We start from the raw sequence: 12,118 nt of genomic DNA on the forward strand, positions 1-12,118 counted from the left end.
TAAGTTTTTAAGTTAATATTTGTTTTGAGTTATTACCAAACGTGTACCTTCCCTTTAATTGGTCTGTTATTTAGTATGTTTATTATTTTAATATACTTCTTGCTGTTTGTTGTTTTGCTTGCTATCGAAGCCAGATAAGTATCACCAAGGCGACCTACTGGTCGACATGTAGTTATGTTAAATATATTTCGAGAAAATAATATTAGCTGTTGTAAATCATAGCTTACCAACCATAAGGGGCTATTGCATTTAATTTATGCAAAAAGTAGTTAATGGTCTGACGTTTCGGCCCCAGTTTTCGGTCTGACGTTACGTATGACGTATGCAGACTTGCTCGTAAACGTCATTTTGCAGATTTCTTTTTTGCACAAAAGCAGTTGCTGACAGTGTAAGCACCTCACCATATCATAAATTAACTGATAAACCTTTAGAAGTTTGAGATCAATCAGCCATCTGCACGAGATAGTAAAAATCCAATTGTATGACATCGATTTAGAAAACAGGAATAAAAAAACTCCAAACGGGAAATTAGTTCCTTTTATTTCTCATAAAATATTTCCGACATTTCAAACATAAATAATTTTTTTGACAGCGTAAGTACTTTATGTCATCCACATTATAATACATCAGAAGTTTGAGATCAATCAGCCATCTGATGGGTCATGCGAAAATAGTGAAAACCCAATTATACACATTTTAATACATATTTTTTGCCTGATATCGATTTAGAAAAAAGGGGGAAAAACGCTCACTGAGCGATAAACTCCAAACGGAACTTATTTTTTTTTTTAATTTCGCATAAAATATTTTCGACATTTCAAACAAAATTTGTTTTTTTCAAGGGATGTTTTCTACTATCATCATCATTAGACCGTGTAAAGTTTAATGTAAATCTGTGATCTTCGACGAGGTTTTTTTCTTACCATATTATAACAAAGGCCTATACAGGTATATTAGGCATATCTATTTTCTTACCAATGTAAGAAAAGCCTACATATTTATAGGCATATCTACTTCTTGGCAAGTCTTCCCCGTAACCTGGCACATTGGGTATAGGAAAATACGATATTTGTAGGGTTCACTCTGCTGATCAGTTGTTTTGTTTGTCATTGACAATAATAGATGTTGAATAAATTTGCATCGGGGATAAAGAAAGTGAATTTTGGTTTTACTCCATATACACCGATGTGTGTTAGCACTGTATATTATACGCCTTACTTTCTCGAGTTCTGTGGGGGGGGGGGGGGGGGGCAGGCATATTAATCGGGTGTTCGAATCCCACCTGAGTGATTATTGTTCACAGACATCAGTGCATAATGAGTAAAACGAAAATGAACATTTTTGGTGACATAGTTTCTTCCACTGGAGCGTTTGGCACTGTGCTGGATGCCGTTCATGAGGAGAGTATACACTTTTTTTTCTCGAACCGTCCGATTGTATTAATCCTTATAAATGAATATCAATACAAAAATAACCTGTGAAAATTTTATTTAAAAAGTGTCCACATACACAACCTGAGAAACGTATCTCACAGTTACATTTCTCAAATTCCCTTTTTTTTTGGGGGGGGGGGGGGGGGGATTAAACTTATATCCTTTTCCATCGCCACACTACTTGAAGTGAAATGAGTACATATGCCTTTGGAAGCAATAGGCCTACTTACAGATGTACAGTTTTTATTACCATTTATTCATAAGGAAGATTACCAAAACAAAAAACCTTCCATTTTATGTTATAATTTTCAAAACGTTCGTAGAAATACTTACCCTTTAAAGGAACACGTTGCCTTGGATAGGTCGAGTTAGTCTTTGAAAAGTGTTTGTTACCGTTTGTTATAAAATGCATATGGTTGGAAAGATGTTGCAAAAGCAGAATACAATGATCCACACAAACATGCCTCGAAATTGTACGGCTTTCCTTTACCTCGTCGACTAACACGGTCGGCCATTTATGGGAAGTCACAGTAAAAGGAAACCATGCAATTTCGAGGCAAACTTGTGTGGTTCATTGTATTCTATACTTTTAAAACATCTTTCCAACCATACGCATTTTATAAAAAAAGGGTTACAAATGCTTTTTATAGACCAACTCGTCCGATCCAAGGCAACGTGTTCCTTTAATCGTGCATACGGTATTTGGCCTTTGGAAAAAATGTAGTAATATTTTATCAAGTTAAGGGCTGACCAATAAGAGTAACAAAACCACTCGTTTTGTCCGCCATCCACTCTTGCAAAGAGCCATAATGGCGGACAACTCTTAAAAGAGTGAAAGATTTGTATACTTTCAACTCGATTTAGAGTGAAATTCGTTCCAATTTCACTCAAAAAGAGTAAAACAGATTGACTTTCACTCCCCAAAAGAGCAAAACTGACACCACTCGGACAAGAGAGTGAATTGTTCACTCTTCTACATTAAGAGAGTATGCATGGTGTAGATTTTATAGCAGACTTGAAATCAAGGCTATTTACAATCACAATTTTTATGATTTTTCCACTGGGCAATAGGAAATCAGACTATTATGACGAATGACATGCTGCTATAATAGCGGCTTGATGACGTCAATGCATGGCCTATTGTTTGACAACAGTAGCATCACAGACATATATTTTTCATAAAAATTGGATTATAAATTCAGGTATATATAATTGAGAGGGGCATTACTATAAATAATACTCACTTATAATAACTATGCAGAATATTATACACAAAAGCAGTCAGTTCTCTCTCCCTTTATTTGAGATTATACATTGCAATAAAACATAAAACCATCGTCAAGAACAATTTGCAAATATTTACAAATATTCGTGTATATTATAATATCAATAAAACAACAGCGCTCGTATATACATTTACAACAGCATTTTACATTATCAAATTTAGAATAATATTATAAAATTGGACAAACGTTCTTAGTGCATCACAAAACTTAAGGCAATTGACACATTTTGTTTAGCCTATATTGGTAAAGTAATTACTCAAAATAATTGTTTACATAAAAAATTACTTGGTAACGAACAATGGATTGCTTTTGATAGTATTAACCATTATGCGAAACGGACCCCTCTCAAGTAACGTATAGTTTTTGAGAAAGAGGTAATTCCTCACTCAAAATATTAAAACTCATCAGCTGAAGGTTTTTATTATGCATCAGAAAGCACACACATTAATTCATTTTGTGTAACAAGGATGTTTTCTTTCAGTATTCTTTCCCAACTTCGACACCCACTTTGCTAAAAAATTCAGATTTGTTTGCAAATGTTGGGATACACCAACGAATGAGAATACTTTCTTTGACAAAGTGTCCAGTACCTTTAATGACCTTGAAGCCATCTTTAACCATCCTATGCTACAGGACAGAGTCTATCGTTGATTTCCGACGAGATGGACCCATCGTATTCCCCCGGGTATTTAACTATTGCATCGGTCTGACATTGACCACACTTGACAGATATTCGTTGCCATATTTTGACATTTAAATAAAAAAAGAAGGGGGAGGGAATGAAAGTGGGCCATTAAATAAATCTCGTCTCAGCAACCTGGAGGAATTATTTTCCTGAACGATTTCCAATGGCTTTCAGGCTGAATCAAACATCAAAGGGTCCTGTGGCGCGTGAACAAATTCTCACTGAAGTTTAATTGCGTTTGCTACGATTGCTTTTCTGGCGGTGGGACCTCGAAATTTATTGGGGGAAATCAAAAAAATATGTTCATCAAAGGCAAAGTGTACCTTGGGAACTTTCGATTAAAAGGTGGTCGCATTTTTGTGATATCGCCGAAAAAACGGAGCAATTTTTTTAAACGCTTCTCAGATTCAAATTTGGGGCATAATATTTACTTCAACCACATTACTTCGAAGAACAATGTTTCTCAAATAGCTCCATAGTATGGGTGTGTCATTTACACCCATGTGTGTGTCAATTACATCCATGGGTGTGGCATTTACATCCATGGGTGTGTCAATTACATCCATGGGTGTGGCATTTACATCCATGGGTGTGTCAATTACATCCATGGGTGTGTCATTTACACCCACGGATGTGTCAACTACATCCATGGGTGTGGCATTTACATCCATGGGTGTGTCAATTACATCCATGGGTGTGTCATTTACACCCATGGATGTGTCAACTACATCCATGGGTGTGTCATTTACACCCATGGATGTGTCAACTACATCCATGGGTGTGGCATTTACACCCATGGGTGTGTCAAAAACATCCATGGATGTGCCATTTATTACCCACGGGTTTGTCATTTACATCAAAAGTGTGTCATTTACACCCATGGGTGTGTCATATAGGGCCATGGGTGTGTCATTTAGGGTCATGTGTCATTTACACCCATGGGTGTGTCATTTACACCATAAGTGTGTCATTTGTTTGGCCATGGGTGTCATGGTTTTTTGCGGTCATGGGTGTGTCATTTACACCCATGGTGTGTCATTTACACCCATGTGTATCCCTTATACCCATGGGTGTCACAGGGTCAGTGTGTCATTTACACCAATGGGCGTGTCATTTACACCCATGAGTGTGCCAGTATGTGTTAAAAACACCACTATTTTAACACTGGTGAAACTTCTCTAGTAGCACCTGGGTGATACACCAATAATTTCAATCAATTCTAAAAACAAAAACAAAACAAAAAACAAAAACACTATTCCTTAGCTTTAGTTTACAAATCAATATTTTGAAAAATGTCATCAAAATAACTCTTATGAAACTGTCATTGATGATCGTCTGAAAGACCTTAAATTTTGTTTATATTTAGCTCTTTTTGAGAAAGTGGTGGACTCTATATTGGTTGGGTGTATATGGTTGGTTGGTTGGTTGGTTGTATTTGGTTGGTTGTGGCATCGTGGCCTATATATAGCGGTTAAGAGCACTGGATTCATGCTCTGGTGCACCAGTGACGATCAGCATAGTGTGAATTTAAGTCACAGTCGTGACATTTAAGCAAGACACTTATAACCATGATTGCTTTGTAGAGTTGGGGAGTTAGGGATTTCTGCTCAACCAGCCATCTTCTGATGGATGATACCCAAGCCTATCTGATGGAAATGGGGGTATAAACCGCATGTTTCAGCCCCAGGAGTAGTGGCAAAGTCCCTTGAAAAAAAATTGATTGTAGCCCAAACCTTGAAGTGGCCCAGGGGTGGATTTCAAAAAGGTAGTCCTAACTTAGGACTAGTCCTAGGTAATGCTAAAAGATAGGACCAGTCCTAAGTTAGGATGGGTTACTGGTTCTAACTTAGGACCAGTACTATCTCTTAGCATTGCCTAGGACTAGTCCTAAGTTAGGACTACCTTTGTGAAATCCACCCCTGGCCTTGTATTGTGGGTGAGGCGTCTTCCAGACAGTGCAACCAAACCTATAGTGTCGTTATATAATAATAATTGGGGGGGGGGGCTACTCGAAGAGAGCTGAATTGCGAAGGATGCGGCTACAACGTGTTCGAGAAGCAGGCATGCAAGGGCGCCTCTGGCTGCCAGCCACATCAACCCATCATGACCACGGAGCACAGCCCAAGGGAGGAAAACCGGATGGTCTTGAAAACCCTCGTGGCACAGCAGAGAACCAACGCACAACTCAACTCACATATGGCCCCGACCGGGAATCGAACCGGGGTCACCTCGGTGAGAGGCGAGCGCTTTACGCACATGCCAACCATGCCATATTGTGTCAACCATTATCTAAACATGGCTTTGTGGCAATTTAAAAAGAAACAGACTCCAAATAGCATAATTCATGTAAGTTTAAGCAAGAAAATTGCGTCATTATTATTTACACTCACTCATTATAATATATACCATTTCCATGGAATACAAAGAACCTTTTTAAAAGTTACATTATGACAAGTTTGTTTGGGTGTTATATTATAAATTTATTAATTGCATGTTATTAAACTTCATTAACAAATAAAATTAATACAAACATGTATCTGTTTAAAGCCATTGGACCCTTTCGGTACAGAAAAAAAAAAAAAAGTTCACAGATTTACAAATAATTTACAGGGTTTACAGAAGGTAATGGTGAAAGACTTCTCTTGAAATATTAGTCCATGAAATGCTTTACTTTTTGAGTAAACGGTAAAACAATATAAATTCTCGTTAACGAGAATTACGGATTTGTTATAAACACATGTCATGACATGGCGAAACGCGCGAAAACAGGAGTGGGTTTTCCCGTTATTTTCTCCCGACTCCGATGTCCGATTGAGCCTAAATTTCCACAGGATTGTTATTTTATATATAAGTTGTGATACACGAAGTGTGGGACTTGGACAATACTGTTTACCGAAAGTGTATAATGGCTTTAAAATAGTTTATACATAAATTAATGATTTCCAACTGGAATTATACACAACACCATAGATGGCGCAGAAGACAGAAAAACTAAACAGAACAAACAAATAAATAAATGATATTGTTCAATAACATTCACAAAATCTTCATCAATTTGGACAACATTCACAATAGCTTTAGCATTGAGGGATTGGTAAGTTAATACACAGCCTGCCAAAGCAGTGTATTTTTGTGAACTCAAGTTCTGGTGGCTGGGTTCGAATCCTGCTCATGACACTTGCATCCTTGAGAAGGGCATTTGCCATAATTGCTTCTCTTAACCCAGGTGTATAAATGGGAACCTGTGAGAGGGTTGAGACAGTTTTGTGTTGGATTAACCCCTCAGCACAAATTTAAGCAGCTTAGGGTTGTATGCTTCCCCACAGGGAGTTGAGAAAGGTCTAGAAGTATGCCCAATGAACAGGGATAAAAATGTTGTCAAGCTCCTTGCAGTACGAGTTTGACTAGGAGAAGCTGTTGAAGATGTAGACCATGTGGGACATTTCATGGTTTTGAAGTGCGTCAGTACTACATCTATGATAATTCTTGTCGAAGCCTTTAAGCATCTAGACAAGGTGAGAAGACAATGAATAAGTTTTTCAGCTTTACAAGTGGGAGGAAAACCCAGAGAATTGTTCCAGGGAAAACCCAAGAAGTCCAGTAGGGACTGAAAAAACCCAATCCACAAAGTGCCCCCGAGTAGGATTCAAACCAGGGTCCCAGAGGTGGAAGGTGAGGCAAGACACCACTGCGCCAACCTGACAACTTTGCACAATTCTGGTCATTTCTAATCATTTGCCCCCCCCCCCCCCCCATGCCTTGATCTAACCACTTTCTTTTCTTTAAGAATTTTTTTAATTAATATTTTAATTTCTAGGCCAAATTTCACATCACAGCAAAAACTAATCTTAATAGATGGAAATATGCATCAAGAATAAAGAATTTTAATTTGGGTTTTACCCATATACACCGATGTGTGTGAAGCACTGTATAGGCCTACTGTAAAATTAATTTTGAAATGAAACTTCAACCACAGTGATTTGTATTGTGGCCTCATGGTTTACCAACTTGGATGAATTCATTGTGGGTTTAACCATGGAATGGTTGGTTGAACCCTCTGCAGATTAATCTGTGAGCTCTGTGCTGAAGTGGGGACCCTGGGACAGTCCGATAATTGAATACACTTACAGCAGGTGATTGCTATTCACAAAGTGCATTAACGCAACCCTAGAGAAAGGTTCCTTTATTATAGGAGGCAACCTAGGGGGTGGATGGATATGATTCAGAGGGTGATCCAAGCCAGAGGATTGCCCTGGATGAGGATTGCCCTGGATGAGTTGTTTTGTTCAAATACTCATTCTGTCAAAATTCTCATCCTCTGAGTAAAATTTGTCTTTACCAGACATCATTCAAATCTAATAGAAATCTAAAAAGTGGGTTTTATAAACATCTCAAAGATGTCAATTTAACTATAAATCAGATAAAATTATGAAGAATTTTCAGTATTTTAATGATGTCCAAAAGTTTGAGTCACTGGATTCATCAAACCACAGCCAGTATTTTGTTACATGGCAAGTGGCAAGCTTTTTAATACTATATAGAGACAACAAGCATTCATACAGAATTCTCAATACAAATGTGTCGTAAAGGTTTTTACTATTCTGGAGGTTGCAATACACTAAGCATTGCATCATATAAAAAGAACATCCACACTTTTATTTTAGATGGTTATGAATAGGGATAATGGCCAAAGTACTTATACATTTGACCCTAGTACTTGACAGTACTTGATACTCTGTGAAAAATTAATTAGTAAACCATGACTTTGACGCAGAGCCTTTGGTTAATCCAAGTTGATCCGGTGGTAATTGCTGAAGTTTGTCCTCTTCTATCGGTTGAGAAGCCTTTGAGTGATGCGCAACAAAAGATGAAACAAAACAATATTTAAATTTCGAGGATAAATCTCATATCCAATCTTGATTTCACTGAGCATTAAAGGCAGGGTATACTTTTGGTAATTTTTACACACCGTATACTCACTTGGTGTATCCCAAGATAATGTTTAAAATAAACCTGTGAAAATTTGGGCCGAATTAGTCATCACTGCTTATTTTGTGTTTCTTTAAAGCTTTCCTCCCTGTAATTTTGTTAAAATTTGATTAGAAAAACATTATTTGCGAAAACCGGGAACGTGACGGGATAAGATCTACCTTACTGGGTAGAATTATTCTTTTAACCTGACTGATATGCATTGTCTTTGCAATGTTTTGGCAACATTTCTTTTTGTGAAAAAATAGAATTGGCTTTTTACAAACTGCTCACCAACCAGAATGGCCCATGATATAAAAATGACTGTGTACAATATAACCAATAGTAATTACCTTATTAAAATTCTCACCTATACTGTAATGACCCACATGTGAAAATTAGACTATAAACCCCAAAATATCATTACGCTTTGCACAGCAAACAATAATGTTACCAAAAACGCTACCTCAAATATGATGGGGAGCCCAATTTCATAGAACCGCATGCGCAAGCACATTTACTAGCTAGAACAAGGTTACCGGCCAATGTTTACCATTCCTGGATTTCTTAAAGAGTTAGGACTAGTCTTATCTCGAGTTAGGACTAGTCACTCGTCCTAACTTAGGACTATCCATGCAATTTGTATATCTCGTAGGGCTAGTCATAACTCTTTGTGAAATCTACCCCTTGTGTACCATGCCTGCCTGGTTTTCTGCATTTATATGCTTTGCAGAAGCTTGCTAAGCAAACTTATGCCTTTATACAGCTCTATGAAACTGGACCAAGTTGTCTGATATGTGCAAGATAAAAATAAAAAAACAGGGGGCAGGTATCTGCTATCCCATGCAGGTCAATAGTATAGCCCCCTCCCTCCCCTGTTTGCAAATGGTCCATACCCTTCAGCTTCACGTCCTCACTCTGACCCTAGTGCAACCATCTTTTTTCTTCCATCATAGTGCAACCATGCCCTCCACTGTACAAAATGGTAGAATACCCTCTAATGTGAAACAGCATGACAACTCCACCGGTACATGGTGTTTGAAACAGCCCCCTCTTGTGTTTGATCCTGATAGTTCAGTTCAATGATGACACACATTATTATGGGGTCCTTCGACAACCACAGCTTGATCTTAAATCTGGCTTTGGGCCCCATCTGAGTTTTGATAATGTACCAGTACCAATCAGTACAGGGGGGGGGGTGTATTTCACAAAGAGTAAGGACTAGTGGTAACTTAGGCCTAGTCCTTGGAGATATTAAAACGTACGGCTAGTCCTAAGTTAGGACAAGTAACTCTTCCTAACTCGAGATTAGACGAGTCTTGTGAAATCCACCCCTGGTCCCTAAGCCACTAGCTTACACACAAGGTGTGGTTATCAAAAGTTGATCAGTAATGATAAAACACACCACAAGGTCTTGCACCGAGACCATTCTGGCACATCCCAAGTCACCAGACAACAAAATGACATGTGAAGATAAAAGACAACAAAATTTTGCTTTCTTTATAGCCCTCTCCACCGTTTATTCTTGGATCCAATGGTTTTGCTCTCATCCCAACCCAAACCCTACAACCCTAGTATGTAGATCATATGGGGCAGTCACCATTAGTGCAACCTTTTTTTCTGTGAAAATACTGGCATTCATTTTTTAAAAGAATCACAGTACTTTCAAAGAAAAAAAAACCCTGAATTGAATGATAAGTAACAACTTACCGCGTATTTTCCCTGAATTCATTGCTTTAATGTGAACAGAGAAAAGTAACTTGTCAGATTTAAGTCATGGTAAAACATTTTTTTTTTACAACAGTTAAAAAGTGTATTCATTTTGGTTTAACCCATGTACACCAATGTATATGCACTGTTTGCTCAGTACTTTCCCCGAGTTCTGTGAAAATAATCACACACACATTACTCTGATGGCATTCTAGAAGTACAATTGTCGTGGGTTCAAATCCCACCTGGGGTCGATTTCACAAAGAGTTAGGACTCGTCTTATCTCTAGCTCGTCCTAACTTAGGATTAATCTTAATGTCTGCATGCTACATGGCAGGGTTGGGACTCGTCCTAAGTCCTAAGATCAATCTTAAGTTAGCAAGAGTTTTGTGAAACTGACGGCTAAGTAATATGCCTGTTAATTTTTTTCACAGAACTTCGGGAAAATGAACATTCTTTATCCCTGACGCAAATTTAAAATCTAGTTTAAAAAGTGCCTCTGTGTTTTTTTCACCAGTGCAAATTTGTGCAATGCATGACAGTGTACATTAACTTTACTTTATTGTATCAAATAGAGATTCTGCACCACAAAATGACTTCTATGAACTATGAAGTAATTTTTATTAAAAAAAAACCTCTCTCCTTTTGCCGTCGACAAATATATCAGACATTTGTCTACAATGTTTTAATCTCAAAAAGTAGAATTGCTTTGTGTTATGTTTTTTACATGAAAATATAATATTTCGGCCTTTTTTTAGCACACCTCTTGGAAGTTATTGAATAGTATTTTGCATAGTGCGCATTCCGACCACTAACAACAAAGCGTAGTCTTTGATACAATGGTACAAAATGGAGGTTTTTGGTTCAGTATAGACAACAAGCACTCATGACAATTGTGACAACATCAACAAACGTTCCAAGATTTGGAAGTATGAACGAACAATTCTGAAAACACACAATAAACAGTATTTACAGCGTTCTCCCTTGAAAGTGGTCTGCTGGCTAAATGCCAGTTTAAATAACTGAGAACCAGTCAAAATTCACTCCAAGTGGTCCGGCAGGCTAGTTCAGTTTTGAAAAGCTTCCATTTTGAATATGAAATATGGACTAGTGAAAAACTTATGGAGCAGTGAAATGACAAGCTTACTGGCCAAATACATATTGGTCGACACTATAAAGTTAAGGGTAAACTCAGATTTACAGGCAACAAATAGGCAGCTAAGAGAACTGCATTGCAAAAGTAGTAACACTTCAAAAACATGAAGTATAACTTTTAAGGGTCTCTTACCACTCCTCTGCGGAAAAAGTAACGAAAAAGGAATGTTTTTGTGTGTCTTGGAGATTTGTGCTTCTTGGAGACTGCTTGAAACTAGTTGCCTGTAAATTGCCCTGTGCGACCCTGCCCTTTCAAAAATGAACCATTACATTACACAGGAGCTACATGTATAGAGGCTTTACCACCACGAATCATAGGTTTGCAGTGATACCATGTGTAAATCTCTTTTGAGTAGTGGTGGTTCTGAGAAGAATGGTGGTTTAGAACTCAACTCAAAAGAAGTTAACAAACCATCATTTTCTTTTCAGAACCAACGGTTCTTCCCACACCCGCCACTATGCAGAAGAGCGCAAACCTCATCTCATCGTACTCCCACCATGCAAAGTTACCAATCACCACAAATAACAGACATGTGACTCATTCAATACATTTGCCAATTCAAGACATTTCTGGGACAATGGACAACACCAAAAAAATCCTCCTTGTTATATATTCCAAATAGGAAAAGAGGGTGCTTTGAACATAATACCGTTCAGTGGTAATATGAAAAACTAATTGACAGTGGCAAATGAAATGGCGAGTGATCTAACAATCATTATTAGGCGAAGTTTGTGGTTACACCATGTGAAAGTTCTTAAGTTGCGTTACCGAAGTGTCTACAATGCCAACACGGTACTCATTTCAAGCCGTTTAGTTATACATTTCTTTCAGAAAGACATGTTTTTGAAGTAGGAATACTGAGATCTAATTATTGACCAAA

The 12,118-nt window shown here is 37.7% G+C and overlaps 1 protein-coding gene across 5 annotated transcripts in view; it reads right to left on the minus strand.

Annotated features, from left to right (window-relative positions):
• Nucleotides 1-5,775: 5,775 nt before the first annotated feature.
• LOC139949519 (solute carrier organic anion transporter family member 4A1-like) overlaps nucleotides 5,776-12,118 on the minus strand; it is a 63,936-nt gene continuing 57,593 nt past the window's right edge. For all 5 annotated transcript variants that reach the window (XM_071947895.1, XM_071947894.1, XM_071947891.1 and 2 more), the window contains 2 exons: nucleotides 10,083-10,106; nucleotides 5,776-8,248 (listed from right to left, as the gene is read on the minus strand). In XM_071947895.1, coding sequence (XP_071803996.1) covers nucleotides 8,233-8,248; nucleotides 10,083-10,106 — 40 coding nt within the window. In that variant the 3' untranslated portion in view covers nucleotides 5,776-8,232. The remainder of the gene's footprint in view (nucleotides 8,249-10,082; nucleotides 10,107-12,118) is intronic.

The sequence above is a fragment of the Asterias amurensis genome, chromosome 17 (assembly GCF_032118995.1).
Source record: "Asterias amurensis chromosome 17, ASM3211899v1".
Classification (NCBI taxonomy): domain Eukaryota; kingdom Metazoa; phylum Echinodermata; class Asteroidea; order Forcipulatida; family Asteriidae; genus Asterias; species Asterias amurensis.